The 12688-nt window shown below is 53.0% G+C and overlaps 1 protein-coding gene and 1 long non-coding RNA gene across 7 annotated transcripts in view; one reads left to right on the top strand and one right to left on the bottom strand.

Annotated features, from left to right (window-relative positions):
* Window positions 1-12688, top strand: part of CAMKK2 (calcium/calmodulin dependent protein kinase kinase 2) — a 52359-nt gene that overhangs the window by 30448 nt on the left and 9223 nt on the right. For 3 of the 6 annotated variants that reach the window (XR_010378596.1, XR_010378595.1, XM_064481240.1), the window contains exons 10-16: window positions 1036-1235; window positions 1888-1941; window positions 3845-3918; window positions 4005-4092; window positions 5209-5337; window positions 9788-9888; window positions 10375-10417. Coding sequence is in view for 4 of the 6 variants with exons in the window: in XM_064481240.1 (XP_064337310.1) it covers window positions 1036-1235; window positions 1888-1941; window positions 3845-3918; window positions 4005-4092; window positions 5209-5337; window positions 9788-9888; window positions 10375-10417 (689 nt within the window). In the remaining 2 variants the exon portion in view is untranslated. The remainder of the gene's footprint in view (window positions 1-1035; window positions 1236-1887; window positions 1942-3844; window positions 3919-4004; window positions 4093-5208; window positions 5338-9787; window positions 9889-10374; window positions 10418-12688) is intronic. The other 3 variants (XM_064481241.1, XM_064481242.1, XM_064481243.1) reach the window with 3 other exon arrangements.
* Window positions 3101-5178, bottom strand: LOC135319748 (uncharacterized). Its single transcript, XR_010378597.1, has 3 exons — window positions 4848-5178; window positions 4293-4458; window positions 3101-3570 (listed from the first exon to the last, which is right to left on the bottom strand). It is a non-coding gene; the product is annotated as an uncharacterized LOC135319748 (long non-coding RNA).

The raw sequence follows: 12688 nt of genomic DNA, 5'->3' as shown, positions 1-12688 counted from the left end.
TGGAGCACAGGGAGGTGGGCAGCAAACAAAATTGTCTTGAGATGCAGAGTCATGAAAGGCTGCAGAGAGCCCTCCCGGGGCCATGCCTTCGCTAGCAGAAACCCTTCCAGCCAGTCAGCAAAATTAAGAGCAATGGTGATAGTGACCATTTATCTAGCAGTTTCTATGTGTACCAGGCACTGTTAGGGGCTCTACTTGCATCGTTCTTTATTCCCAACAGCCTAGGGTCCTGTTAATCTCCTGGAACCTTGGTTCTCCATCTGTAAAATGGGAATAAAATATCTCTCACCAGGTTTGAAATCAGCCAGTACATCAGTAGTTCTTATTGGCAGCTGTCCTTTCTGCTTCTGGTTTTAAGCATTTTAACTCATACCCTTTGCCTATGATATAGCGTTGTTGTGAGATTGAAATGGGGTGAATGGGAAGGACTTAACACAGGGCAAGGCCCCAGACTGGGCACTCCGCAGAGGCAGCTGCTGCTTTTGTTACTGGTATCATCATTTCATCATTGTCGTCATCATCACGGAAACACAGTTGCATCTTCCAGACCATAAGATTGTCCTCTCCCGTGGGCTGACGTGCAGGCAGGAACAGTTAGCCAGGTCCCCAGTCCTGCTGTGCTTCACACTTCAAATCGACCTGCTTCCCAGTCATTGCTGGCTTGGTGAACAGGTTGAGTGATGGCATTAGTAAATGAAAATAGTTGACTGTCACAAGTCTTGAGGCTTCCAGCTGGGAGCCAAGCTCAACAAAAACTCTCCAAGCACTGTCACTGATGACTTAGACTTTTGCTGGTGATTACCAGTTGCTGTTGGCAGGCGGTGTTTCGCTCCTCAATTTGGGGGACAGGAGAACGTTAGGGACACTCCCCTTATCTTTCAGAGCCGTGGCTGTTCAGCAGTTTTGGGAAGGGCCTGGGGCTGTGGGAGAACAGAGGGGTCCATGCCTTTGTCTCTGGGCTGTGTGGGCCACGTGGGGCTCCTCACATGGCTTTTCTGCCCCCTCTCTCCCATTCTGCGTCAACCTTGCCTTCAGTGCACTACCAGAAGATCATCCACCGGGACATCAAACCTTCAAACCTCCTGGTCGGAGAAGATGGGCACATCAAGATTGCAGACTTTGGTGTGAGCAACGAGTTCAAGGGCAGCGACGCCCTCCTCTCTAACACTGTGGGCACGCCTGCCTTCATGGCGCCGGAGTCGCTCTCGGAGACCCGGAAGATCTTCTCTGGGAAGGTAGGTTTGGACCTGCCCGTGATGCAGAGTTCTGCGGTGCTAGGGTCCTTTCAGTTGTAAGTGACAAAAATCCAGCTCTAACTGGCTTAAACAGTGAATCCACTGGATCATATGGATAAAGAGTGGGGTCAGTTTGGCTCCAGGGATTCAAATAGGACTGTCTCTCCATCTCTCAGCTTTGTTTTCCTGGTTTGTTGTCCTCCCCAGGTGAATGTGTCACCTGCAGCTCCAGGCTGCTTTCTGCCCGTTTACCAGCCTCAATAGAAAGAGCATTTTTCTTTCTGAAGAGCTCCAGCAAAAATCCTGGATTTGGCTCTGATTGGCCCAGTGTGGATCATGTGCCTATCCTTGAACCAATCACTGTGCTTGGGGGAAGTGTTGCTCTCATTGGACAGTTCTGGGCCATGTGCCCATCTTGAACCAATCACTGTGCCTGGGAAAAGTGTTGCTGTTATTGGCCAGGCCTGAGTCATGTGCCCATTCAGAGGCATGGGTTGGGAGACAGGAATAGCACCACCCAAACTCCCATGAGAAGTTAAGAAGAGATGGTTCCCCAAAGGAAAGCTGGGGGATTGGATGCTGGATAGGTGAAAGCAGAAGACCCCCTTTACCACCCCTTGTCCCCTCACATGGAGCTCTCTTTTTCTTGCAGGCATTGGATGTTTGGGCCATGGGTGTGACGCTGTACTGCTTTGTGTTTGGCCAGGTAACAGGGTGGGGCGGCCTGTCTGCTGGGTGTTGTGGGTAGCCCCTTTGGATTAAGAGTTACCCTTGCAGGGAGATAGTACTTATTCACTTAAAAGTTATTTCATTGTATTTCCACCGTGAGATCTGAATATGAAAAAGAATGCCTCCCCAGATGTACAAATCTGTATATGATAGTCATATCTGTGAAAAAATAAGCTGTTAAGACAGAAGGATTGGCAGAGTCTCTAGAGATTGTAAATACAGTAGTTGATGAGTTTAGGGCGAGGACAGCAAAAGTGCCACCTCTACCCATTCCTAAACCCGAGACAGACATCACTAATCACTCTTTCCTCCTGAGCCCAATAACTGCTTTGATGTTCTTCTCAACAATGTTTCTAGAAGCTGTTGTTGGAGGAATAGAATTGGAATGGAAGTTAAAACCCTTTTAGCATTATTGATTTAGGGATTGCTGTTTTGCCTTATTTTTTGTTGTTCTTTTGTTGTTTTTATATTACTGGTATTTAAGGGTTTCTATTTTTAACTCTAAAGTTCAGATTGATTATGTGAGCAATAGAAGTGTGGATATTCTTGTTCATGAGCTTGTCCTTCTATTGAGGAAAGCTTCAGAAACTGGTCCCATGAGGAAGTAAAGGAGTTTATAATCTCCTCCCCCCACCCAACATTTGATTAGAAAATTTTCAATTATAAACAAATTTGAAAGAATTGTACCTCTTTAAAAATGCTTCAGAATGCATTCATTAGCTAGAGCTCACTATTTGTTTTCATTTTTAATTTTGGGGTGAAATTTACATGTAATAGAATATACAGACCTTAAGTATACTATTTAATAAGTTCTGTCAAAAGGATACACCTGTGCAATCCAAACTCTTAAGTTCCTGCTCTTAGTGAAGTCATTTTCCTTCTGTGACCTCTTCCAACTTTGGGGCACCCCACATACAGATTCTTTTTTCCAGGACAATACCTGAACTCCTCCTGGGTCAGGCCTTCCGCCAAGTAAGAGCATCGGCCTGTCACCCAGGAGGTGGTACGTGAACAGGCTCCAGGTTCAGCCCAGTCCAGGCTTCAATCCCAGCTTTGCAATTCCTGGGACCCGTCACCTCTCTGTGCTTCCATTTTTCCCCTCTGTAACATGAGAATAATATTTACTATTTTCATGGCTTCTGAGAGGATCAACAGAAATAATTCAAGCGTTCATTAATTCAGCAGGCATTTATTGAGCCCCTGCTTTGTCCCAGAGATGTTTCTGGGCACTGGGTGTCAGCAGTGAGCAAGACAGGCAAAAATCCCTGCCCTCCTGGAGCTGACGTTCCAGTGCAGGAGTTAAACAGTAAACAAATACAAATGTAATATAACGTCAGGGGAAGGTGCTATGATGGGAAATCACATGGAGGTGGAGGGGGTCTCTGTTTTAGAGCTCAGGAAGGCCTCCCTTTGATCAGATACTTGAATGATGGGAGGAAACAAACTCTGCAGATGCTGGTGGGAAGAACATTCCAGGCAGAGGTAACAGCCACTGAAGTGTTGGTTCTGCAAAACCTCAGTACAGGGCCTGGCCAAGGCCAAGCCCTCACAAATCACCACTGCTTCTGCATCTTTTGTGTTGTTTCTTGGTATTATCATTGGTCACCTGGCAGGTGGGTGAAGAAGAGTGTTTGCTTTTGTACAAGTAGATAAATTAAAGCAGAGCTACAGGAGAAAGCCACAGTGTGGTTGGGAAGGCTCTAGCCTTCCTGGAAAGACTCCTGGTCCTTTTAGATCTTTGGGGAATGGGAACTGCTTCCTCCCTGGACTGGGCCACTGGGCCGTTTATTTCTCTGCTGTAACCCACGTGGAGTGACACCTGCTCTTGCAGGACAGATGCGCCCACCACTGATGGCTCTGTCCCTGACCTCTCTTCGCAGTGCCCGTTCATGGATGAGCGGATCATGTGTTTACACAGTAAGATCAAGAGTCAGGCCCTGGAATTTCCAGATCAGTGAGTATCGCCTATCAACCCCAAGTCTGTTTCTTCCCCGGGGCCTTGGTGACGTCTCCCACCCCTGATGTGTCTCCCACCCCCAGGCCCGACATAGCTGAGGACTTGAAGGATCTGATCACCCGCATGTTGGACAAGAACCCGGAGTCGAGGATCGTGGTGCCTGAGATAAAGGTACCTGGGGGGCTGCTGCTGCCCCTTGGGGTGTGCGCCCGGGGCTCTGCTTGGAATTGTTTGGCTCAACCCTGCCTCCGCCAGGCCCCACACCCCGCCGTTTACAGCGCTGCGCCCTCCTTGGCACCACCGCCCTCCCATGCCCTGGGGCCTCTGGGGTGCAGGGGGCTGGTGGGGGAGGATCTGGGATTTGTGCTCACTGTGATTGTGGAAGCGGGGTCTGCTGTCAGCCGAACAGTTAGCACTCGCTCCAGCTGGCTTGGACTGATGGCATCCACCCTCCTCGGACTGGAGCAGACCAGGGCCTCTGTGTGCTCCACTCCATGGCTGTGAAATCCTGGGTCCTTTCCTTCTCCCTGCCTGTCTCTTTGAGAAAGTGCAGTGTAGGAGGAAGTTAGTGAGTAATTGGACCTCCACTTCTGACTTTGGCCTGCTGAATTCCACTCTGTTGCAGGAAGTACTGTTAGGAGAGACCCCTGTCCACCCCCTACACCCCCACCAAGTCCACATGCACACACATGGACCTTGAAGGAATCTAGAGATTTGCTTCGGGAACTCTTAGGCACCTCAGCTAACTAGCATTTGAAGAGGAGACAGCCCAGAAGGTCACAGATAAGGGCTTGGACCCCAGGGGCTCGTAGTTGAGGGCAGACCTCTGCCTGGACCCTCTTCGGATTGTGCCCTTCTAACTGGTCTCCCTGTGCCACCCCGAGCCTCTGTTTCCCTTTCGGTGAGGTGGGGACAATGCTGCCTACTCTGAGCGGAGCCTTCCAGGCATCAGGGAGAGTTGGTGAGGAGTGAGGGTGCTCCTCTGGCAACCGTGCGAGGCAGATGGCAAATTCCAGTCACTTCTGCCGAGACCGGGGGCCAGATGGGGAATCCAGTCCTGCTCACATTCCGGCCTCGGAGCTCCCTCCCATTCTCTGTCTCCTGTCTTTTCCACATTTCCTCCCGTCTTGCTCGCCCCCTCCTCTGCCTGGCTTGCCAGATCTCCTGAATGCCTGACCTCTGGCCACTGCCTCTCCCCTCCCGCGTTCCCTCCCTGGCTCTGCTCACTGGCAGGGTCTCTGGGAGCCAGCTGCGCCCGCCCCTCACCCCTCCTGTCATTCGTTGAAGCTGCACCCCTGGGTCACGAGGCACGGGGCGGAGCCGTTGCCATCGGAGGACGAGAACTGCACGCTGGTCGAGGTGACCGAAGAGGAGGTCGAGAATTCGGTCAAACACATTCCCAGCCTGGCGACCGTGGTAAGGCGGGACGAACCAGTGACCCAGAGCAGGGACAGAGAGCCTGAGGCGGGCACAGCAAGGGCACGCCGGGATGCAGGCAGGCAACTGAGAAGCAGACATGGGGCCCGAGAGTCAGGGGGTGGCCAGGTCTGCTCCTCGCCCCCAGCTACCAACCTCTGGGCCTTGGTCACACGTCAGGCCAGGTGGCCCTTGCATCTTCTAGCTTGAGTTCTGTCTACAGCTGGGCCTCCCGTTACTGTAGACAGGGGTAGCCCCTCTGCAAGGATCCTACTGCCCTTTCAGAATTCCTGCTTTCAGAGCATGTCATGGGGAGCAGGAGGAGAAGGACCAGGGCAGGTACCAGGGGTGGGAGCTGGAGCCATGGTCTCTAGACGGGATCCCCATGGGCCAGATCTTCAGTCCCCACAGCAGACAGCTTAGCTCGTCTCATATCTGCCATGTGGGCAGCTCCCAGGGCTAGAAGCAGGGCTCCCCTTTCCATGCCTTAGAAAGCTCTTCCCGACTCCTGAGGGCGGGAGTTTGCTCAGGAATCTCCTGCCCCCTTTTATGGCCTTACATTTGGGTTCTGACCCAGGAAGGAGGAGGCAGCATTGGAGTCCTCCAGCCTGATCTCAGAGACTCTGGGAATCACCTACTTGCCAAGCTTCTGCCCAGGAAGGTGTCTGGCTTCTGGAGGGAGACTAGGACCCTCAGGGGCCCAGGGTCCAGGCAGCAGTCCTAAGGGCAGAATCCAGTGGGTTTCCCCATCACGGCCACCTCAGAAGCTCTGGGTGTGTTTGACCAGCACCGGCCCCAGCAGTCAGGCAGGGCCCTGGGCTCCTGGAGGGGATGGACTGGTGGGGCTGTCTGCAGAGACGCAGTGTCCAGCCTCGAGTGACTGCCCCTAGGAGCCCAGTGCTGGCTTCTTGTCTCCCAGCTTTGCACCTGTCCCTCTGCTTCCCCACACACTTTCTCTCTCCTTCCCAAACCTGGGCCCCTAGGGGTGGGGCATTCCTTCACATCTTCCTTCTCCTCCCCCACCGGGGCCTCTGCATGACCTTCACTGTTGAACACTCACCAACCCGATCCCCTCCTCCTCATCCACCCACTGCCCCCATGTCTGGAACCCATAGTGGGAAAGGCAGCTGCTGTCAGACTCCCAGTGTCCGCCATGGGGTATCCCGTTGCAGGCTGGGGATGTTCTTCAGAAAAGGCGTCTGACCCTGGAGGTCTGAAATAGGCATTTTATTCAGGAAACACTTCTTGCACGCTGAGTGGTTTCCCAGGCCTGTCCTGGGAGTGGGGGAATACATTAGTGAATAAAAGTGACATGGTGCCTGCAGACGCTCGGTAAAGGACCAATAAATAAATGTGCAACTCACAGAGGGGCTGTGAGGTGTACCTCTCGGGGGGGATGCAGCCGAGGTGGTGGGTTGGAGAAGACCTCCTGGGGGATGTGCACTGAGAGGACGGCGGGGTGTTAATCAGGCCAAGAGAGGGTAAAGGGTACGGCTGTTCCTGGCAGAGGGAACAGCAAAGGCAGTGATTGCCTGGTAGGAGGGAGCTAGGCCCACGAGAAGCCTCAAGGAAGGCAGGGCTGCTGAAGCCGGGCAAAGAAGGTGGCAGGAGGGTGACACAAGACTGGACAGGAGGTGGGCCAGACCACACAAGTCCTGAGGCCATGGCAGAGATTTCAGTCTTCATCCCAAGAGGCCTGGGAAGCCCTTGCAGGGTTTGATTCAGGAAAGTGGCATGCTCAGTGTTGGCCTTGGGAAGACCCTACGTGGAGAGTGGACCATGGGGGCCCCTGCAGCTGTCTGCAAAGGAGGGGCTGGAGTGGGGAGGTCTGGCCCTCTCCTGGCACCCGGTGTGCACTGGGCCCGGGGTTACAGAGATGAATGAGATACAGCGCCTGCCCAAGTGGGGTCCTGGCCTCATAAGAAAGATGGATCTGTAAAGAATCAACCTCTTGTGCCATCACATGGAGGGGAGCAGGAGTGGGAAGCTTCATAGTCCCTCCGCTGGGGACTGAGGGCCAGGAAGGCCAGTCTAACGGCGGGGGAGGGAGGGTACAGCCACAAAGGCTCAGAGGAAAGGGGCCCACATGTTCCAGGAACCACAGAGCACAGGCCTTGGCAGGTGAGGGACCGTGAGTGCTTTGTCAAGGGGCACAGCCTTTGTTCCCTGCCTTGGTGTTTGTTTTTTTTTTTTCCCTTGTTTTTTAAATTGAGGTAGAATTCATGTAACATGAAATTAACCATTTTAAAGTGAACAATACAGTAGCATTTAGTACATTTACAATATTATGCAACCATCCCCTCTATAGTTCTGGAACATTTTCATTGTCCCAAAAGAAACCTCATTAGCAGTCACTCCCTTCTCCCCTCCCCCCAGCCCCTGGCAACCACTAGTCTGTTTTCTGTCTCTGTAGATTTGCCTGTTCTGGGCATTGCATATGAATAGGATCATGCAGTGTGTGGCCTTTTGTGTTTGGTTTCTTTCACTCAGCATCATGCTTTCGAGGTTCATCCACATTGTAGCCTGTCATTCCTTTTTATGCCTGGATAGTATTCCATTGCATGAATGGAGCAATTTGGTTTACCCATTCATCAGTAGTTAAGACATTTGGGTGTTTCCACCTTTTGGTAAATCACTGTGTTTTTAAAAACACTTTTCTTCCTTTTTAGCAGCAAGCCCTTTTTAAAAAACCCAGAAGCTAAGTCAGTACATGAAACAGCTTGAAGAGACATCTTGCTCTGCATGTAGTGGGGCCAGAGCCTTACAGGGGGTTGAGGCCATTTCCTTGAAAATTCTTTCACCAAATACAGCAGCTAAAAGCATCACCAAAGGCCAGGACTTTCCATGGCCCCCTGGCTGCTAGCAGAATAAGTTCCAGACCCCTGTGGGTGAGGGATTCCACATCAGTGAGTGAGGGAATCAGCTCTGGGTTTCAGAAAGGAAGGGGTGAGCTGAAGGCTGGGAGGCAGAGGAGGGGAGCTGAGCAGTGGCTGAGGGGCCTGATCGAGGGATGTTACCTTTTCCCCAAAGATCTCCTCAGGTGTTTCCGAACCAAGCTGCCTAGCGTGGGCGGGGTAGGGGCACCACAGGGCTCCCCATCACGACAGTGGACCTGCCAGCTCCCAGCACCTCTGACTTAGAAGGACTTGGGACCTCTGCCCTCTATTGCCCTCACGCCTCCCAGCCTGGGGACTGGACACCCTCAGTGTCCTGGAATGCTTCCCCGCTTCTTACTTTGAGGCAGATGTCTCCCATCCTCAACTAAAATGCAGCCCCCTGAGAAACTGGTACCCTTGTGTGTTGCTAGTGGGACTGTAACCTGATACAGCCACGGTAGAAAACTGGCAGCTCCCCAGAATGTGAATTGTAGAGTTACCATGTGACCCAGGAATTCCACTCCTGGGTGTACACTCAAGAGGAGTGAAGGCATTTCATGTGGAAAGTATGTCCACGTAAAAACTTGTACACAGATGTTCATAGCAGCCTTATTCACAGTAGCCCCAAAGTGGAAACAATGCAGATGCCCACCAAAGGATGAATGGATAAACAAAACGTAGCATATCCACGTGGAGGGTTATTACCAGGCCATGACTCATGCTACAGCGTGGATGGACCCTGGAAACATGATCCTGAATGAAAGAAGCTAGGCCCCGAAGGCCACATACTGTGATTCCACTTAGATGAAATGAGAACAGACAAACCCGTAGAGACAGAAAGCAGACTGGTGTTTGCCGGGGGCTGGGGGGAGGGTGGAATGGCGAGTGACTGCTAATGGGTCCTGGGTTCCTTTTTGGAGTGATGTAAATGTTCTGAAGTTAGATCGTGGTGATGTGAGTATACTAAAAGCCGTGAATTGCACACTTGAAAATGATGAATTGTATGCTGTATGAATTACATTTCAGTTAAAAGGACAGCGGCCCCCCTCCCCTCAGATTAGACCTGGGAAGCAGTAGTTGGTTTCTTGATGGGGCAGTTGTAGATGGCTTTCACTGAAAATAAAGGCCTGGCCTTGAAGATGCAACGTGTTGATGGGCCAGGAAGGCACATCCAGCGATGGCTCAGGTGAGACAGATGGTACCACCTGTCCTGGGGGCACAGTGCAGGCCAGCTTTCCTCGAGCACAGGGTCCCCTGCTGGTCAGGCAGGCCAAGACTAGATTATGACAGGCTTTGAATGGCAGACGGAGGAGCTTAGGCCTAATTTTGCTGGCAGCCAGGGAGCTGTGGAAGATTTTGGGAGCAGGCCAGTCAGACTTGGTGATGGCTTGGGCTTCTGTATCCCGGGTGGGAGGAATGCTGCCCGGTGTCTCTCGAAGGCCTGCTGCCAGCCACAAGCCCTGGGAGCCGGCAGGGGGCGGGGCGAGAAAGGAAGAGGGCTTGTGGCGTGGCGGGGGGGAGGGTGTTGCCTGGACTCTCCCCTAGGCGGCCCAGCCTCCTCTTCTCTCCTTCAGATCCTGGTGAAGACCATGATACGAAAACGCTCCTTCGGGAACCCGTTTGAGGGCAGCCGGCGGGAGGAGCGCTCATTGTCAGCGCCTGGAAACCTGCTCACGTGAGTGTCCACCTGCCTTGCTCTGGGGTAGGGGCCTGGGGGCCACACTGTGTGGGCCCATCCCCGCAGCGGTGACATCCGGAAGACTCAGACCAGCCCACCGGGCACACTGGGGACATCAAGCAGCTGCTGGCTTTGGTTTTGCCCCACCCTGGGCTCAGCCCGCCCCGTTTGCTGACAGCTAATCCACAGGGAGGTTTTACTTTTCTCAGGGGAACTTGCATTGGAACTGGGGAGAGGAGTGTTTGACAATCAGAAAGTGCTTTTGTGGCCCAAAAGCATGCACGCTTGATGGTCCTTTGATGGGTGAGCAAGGCCAGTCTCACGGGACCCGATGTCTCACAGCAGAGAGATGTCTTGCTCCGAATCACCCTGGCAACAGCTCTGTGAAGCTGGTGGTCTGGGTCTGAGTGTCTCTGGGGTGGGAACATTCCTACCCAAGTGTCCCTTCTCACTTCCCTTTTCCCTCCCTTCTGGCAATTCCAGCAAAAAACCCACCAGGGAGTGTGAGCCCCTGTCTGAGCCCAAGGTAACGCCTGCCTGCCTGTCTGCCTGCCTGCGCCTTAGCCTCTGCCGGGGCCTGGGGGCGGGGGCAGCTGCAGAGCACGGGGCATCACCACCCAGGCGGACGTTCCTTCTGGCCTGGGCTGCTGCGCCCAGGCTCACCTTGGGCCTCTGGACCCAGAATGAAAACAAGGGGGCATCCAGGGGTTTGGACTGGACGGCGGGTCGTGCATGTGGGCTGGGGCTGCGGGTGCATGGCGCTCCACCTGGAATGCCTGTGAACTCACCCAGGTCTTGGGTCCACATATGCTCAGTGCACGTCAATGGCATTGAAGCTGAGTCGCAGCCCGGGGCTGGCCCTGCTCTGGGTCAGTGGTCAGAGCACAGATCAGGCATGCTGCACTCAAGGCTCTCCAGCGTCCACCCTTTTTTGTCTGATGGGTTAAGACCTGGAAAATAAGTCCCCCTTGCAGCGTATTGCACATGAATGTGAGTCCCCTGCCTTTGGAGAAGATCTGGACCTTTGCCCCAGAGTCAGCCATCCTCTTCTGAACACATACCCAGCTCCGCGGCACCTCCCAGGACAGATGAGAATTTTGTCCCTGTAACACTGAGATGACAAATACCTGCCTGTCCACCCCCACCCCCGCCCCCCGCCTGTGCCTGTGGCAGGATAACAATCCTAGTACCCTCCTCACTGTGCCCAGCTTGCCACCGCATTCTCAGCTGGGAGCTCCACGCAACTATTTCTGTTTTAAAACTGGCTTTATTGAGATACAATTCACCCATTTAGAGTGTATCATTCAATAGTTTTTAGTATATTCAGAGCTGTGTAACCTTCACAATCAGTTTTAGAACACTTTCATTAGTCCAAGAAGGAACCCTGCACCCTTAGCTGTCACCACTCAACTCCCCCATTCCCCAGCCAGCACTGATCTGCTCTCCGTTTCTGTAGATTTGCCTATTCTGGACATTTCCTGTAAATGGAATCATACAGTATGTGGCCTGTGTGTCTGGCTTCCTTCACTCAGTGTAGTATTTTCGAGGTTCATCTATGGTGTAGCACGGGTCAGACCCTCATTCCTTTTTATGGCTGAGTCATGTTGCATTGTATGGACGGACCCACATTTGATTCCTCTTTCATCCGATGGCAGGCGTTGTTTCCACTTTGGGGCTCTCACACATGAAGAAGCTGTACATTCTTGTTCAAGCCGCAGCTGTTTCTATTTGTTAGTAGTTGGCCTATGAGATGAAACGTGTTGGCTGCGCATACCATGGGAGTCGGGGGCTTCTACGGTAATGTAGGAAGACCATTTGGGGATTATTTATGCTTCTCTGGAGCAGGGAAAGCAGCAGTTAGGCATCAGAGCCAATCATCCACAGCCGGAGAAGGCTGCCTCCCATCCTGCCAAGATATTCCCAGATGTCTCTGCAGCCAGATGACGGGGTGGCCCCGCCTGCCGTTTGAGCCTCACTGGGTGACAGGGTGAAGCCTAATGGGCTCGCCTTAACTTGATCCTTCTCTCCTTGATCTCCGTTTTAGCGTTTGCCTCCCATTTTGTTTCATTTTTCATTTTTAATGTGATCACAGTTGCATGACACCGAAGACTGAGATTGGCCCGAAGGACTTTACTGCCTGTCTGTTCCCTCACCTGCAGCCCCAGCAGCACGTGGGGATTATTACCTGCCCTTGTCCTCGGCTCGCAGGTGGATGCTTCGGTTGTCCCAGTGGTCCAGCACTCTGGAGCTCTTGGGGCTTAGTCAGCCGTCAGGGGCCCTAGGCCCATGGCCCCCCCAGCCATCTGCAGTGAGACCAGCCAGCATGAGCAGGCAGCCGTAGGGCAGAAAGCGAGGGCCTTATTGGACATCTAGTTACAGCTCTCCTCCTTGGAGACTTGACCCCTTATTCTCTGGCAGAAACATGAAAGCCAATGAGTGTGATTTTTAAAGGGGTTTCTTCCTTGGGATGTGCAGACATCACACTGGCCTTTCCCTCGTGCAAGGACAGTTCCCCGTCTGGCCAGGGGCATACGATAGATACTAATCCTGCGTGGCAAGCCCGACGGCTTTCCTCAGAAGGGGCAGTCTTTGCTTGATGATGGCAAAGGGGACTTCCCCTCACATCTCCCATCACTCCCCCATGCCTGCCACCTGGGCAGCTCTGGCTGGGAGTGCTTTACGATATGGCTTCTCGGGGACAGGAGGACCCTTCTTCCCACCAGCTTGGTCTCTTCTGCTTTGATCACACAGAGCCAAGATGAGGGCCCTTCTCTCCATCTGAGGGATCGCGGGCACC

The sequence above is a fragment of the Camelus dromedarius genome, chromosome 31 (assembly GCF_036321535.1).
Source record: "Camelus dromedarius isolate mCamDro1 chromosome 31, mCamDro1.pat, whole genome shotgun sequence".
Classification (NCBI taxonomy): Eukaryota; Metazoa; Chordata; class Mammalia; order Artiodactyla; family Camelidae; genus Camelus; species Camelus dromedarius.
Note: the sequence above shows the minus strand (reverse complement) of the source record. Positions and strands in the feature narration are given on the sequence as shown.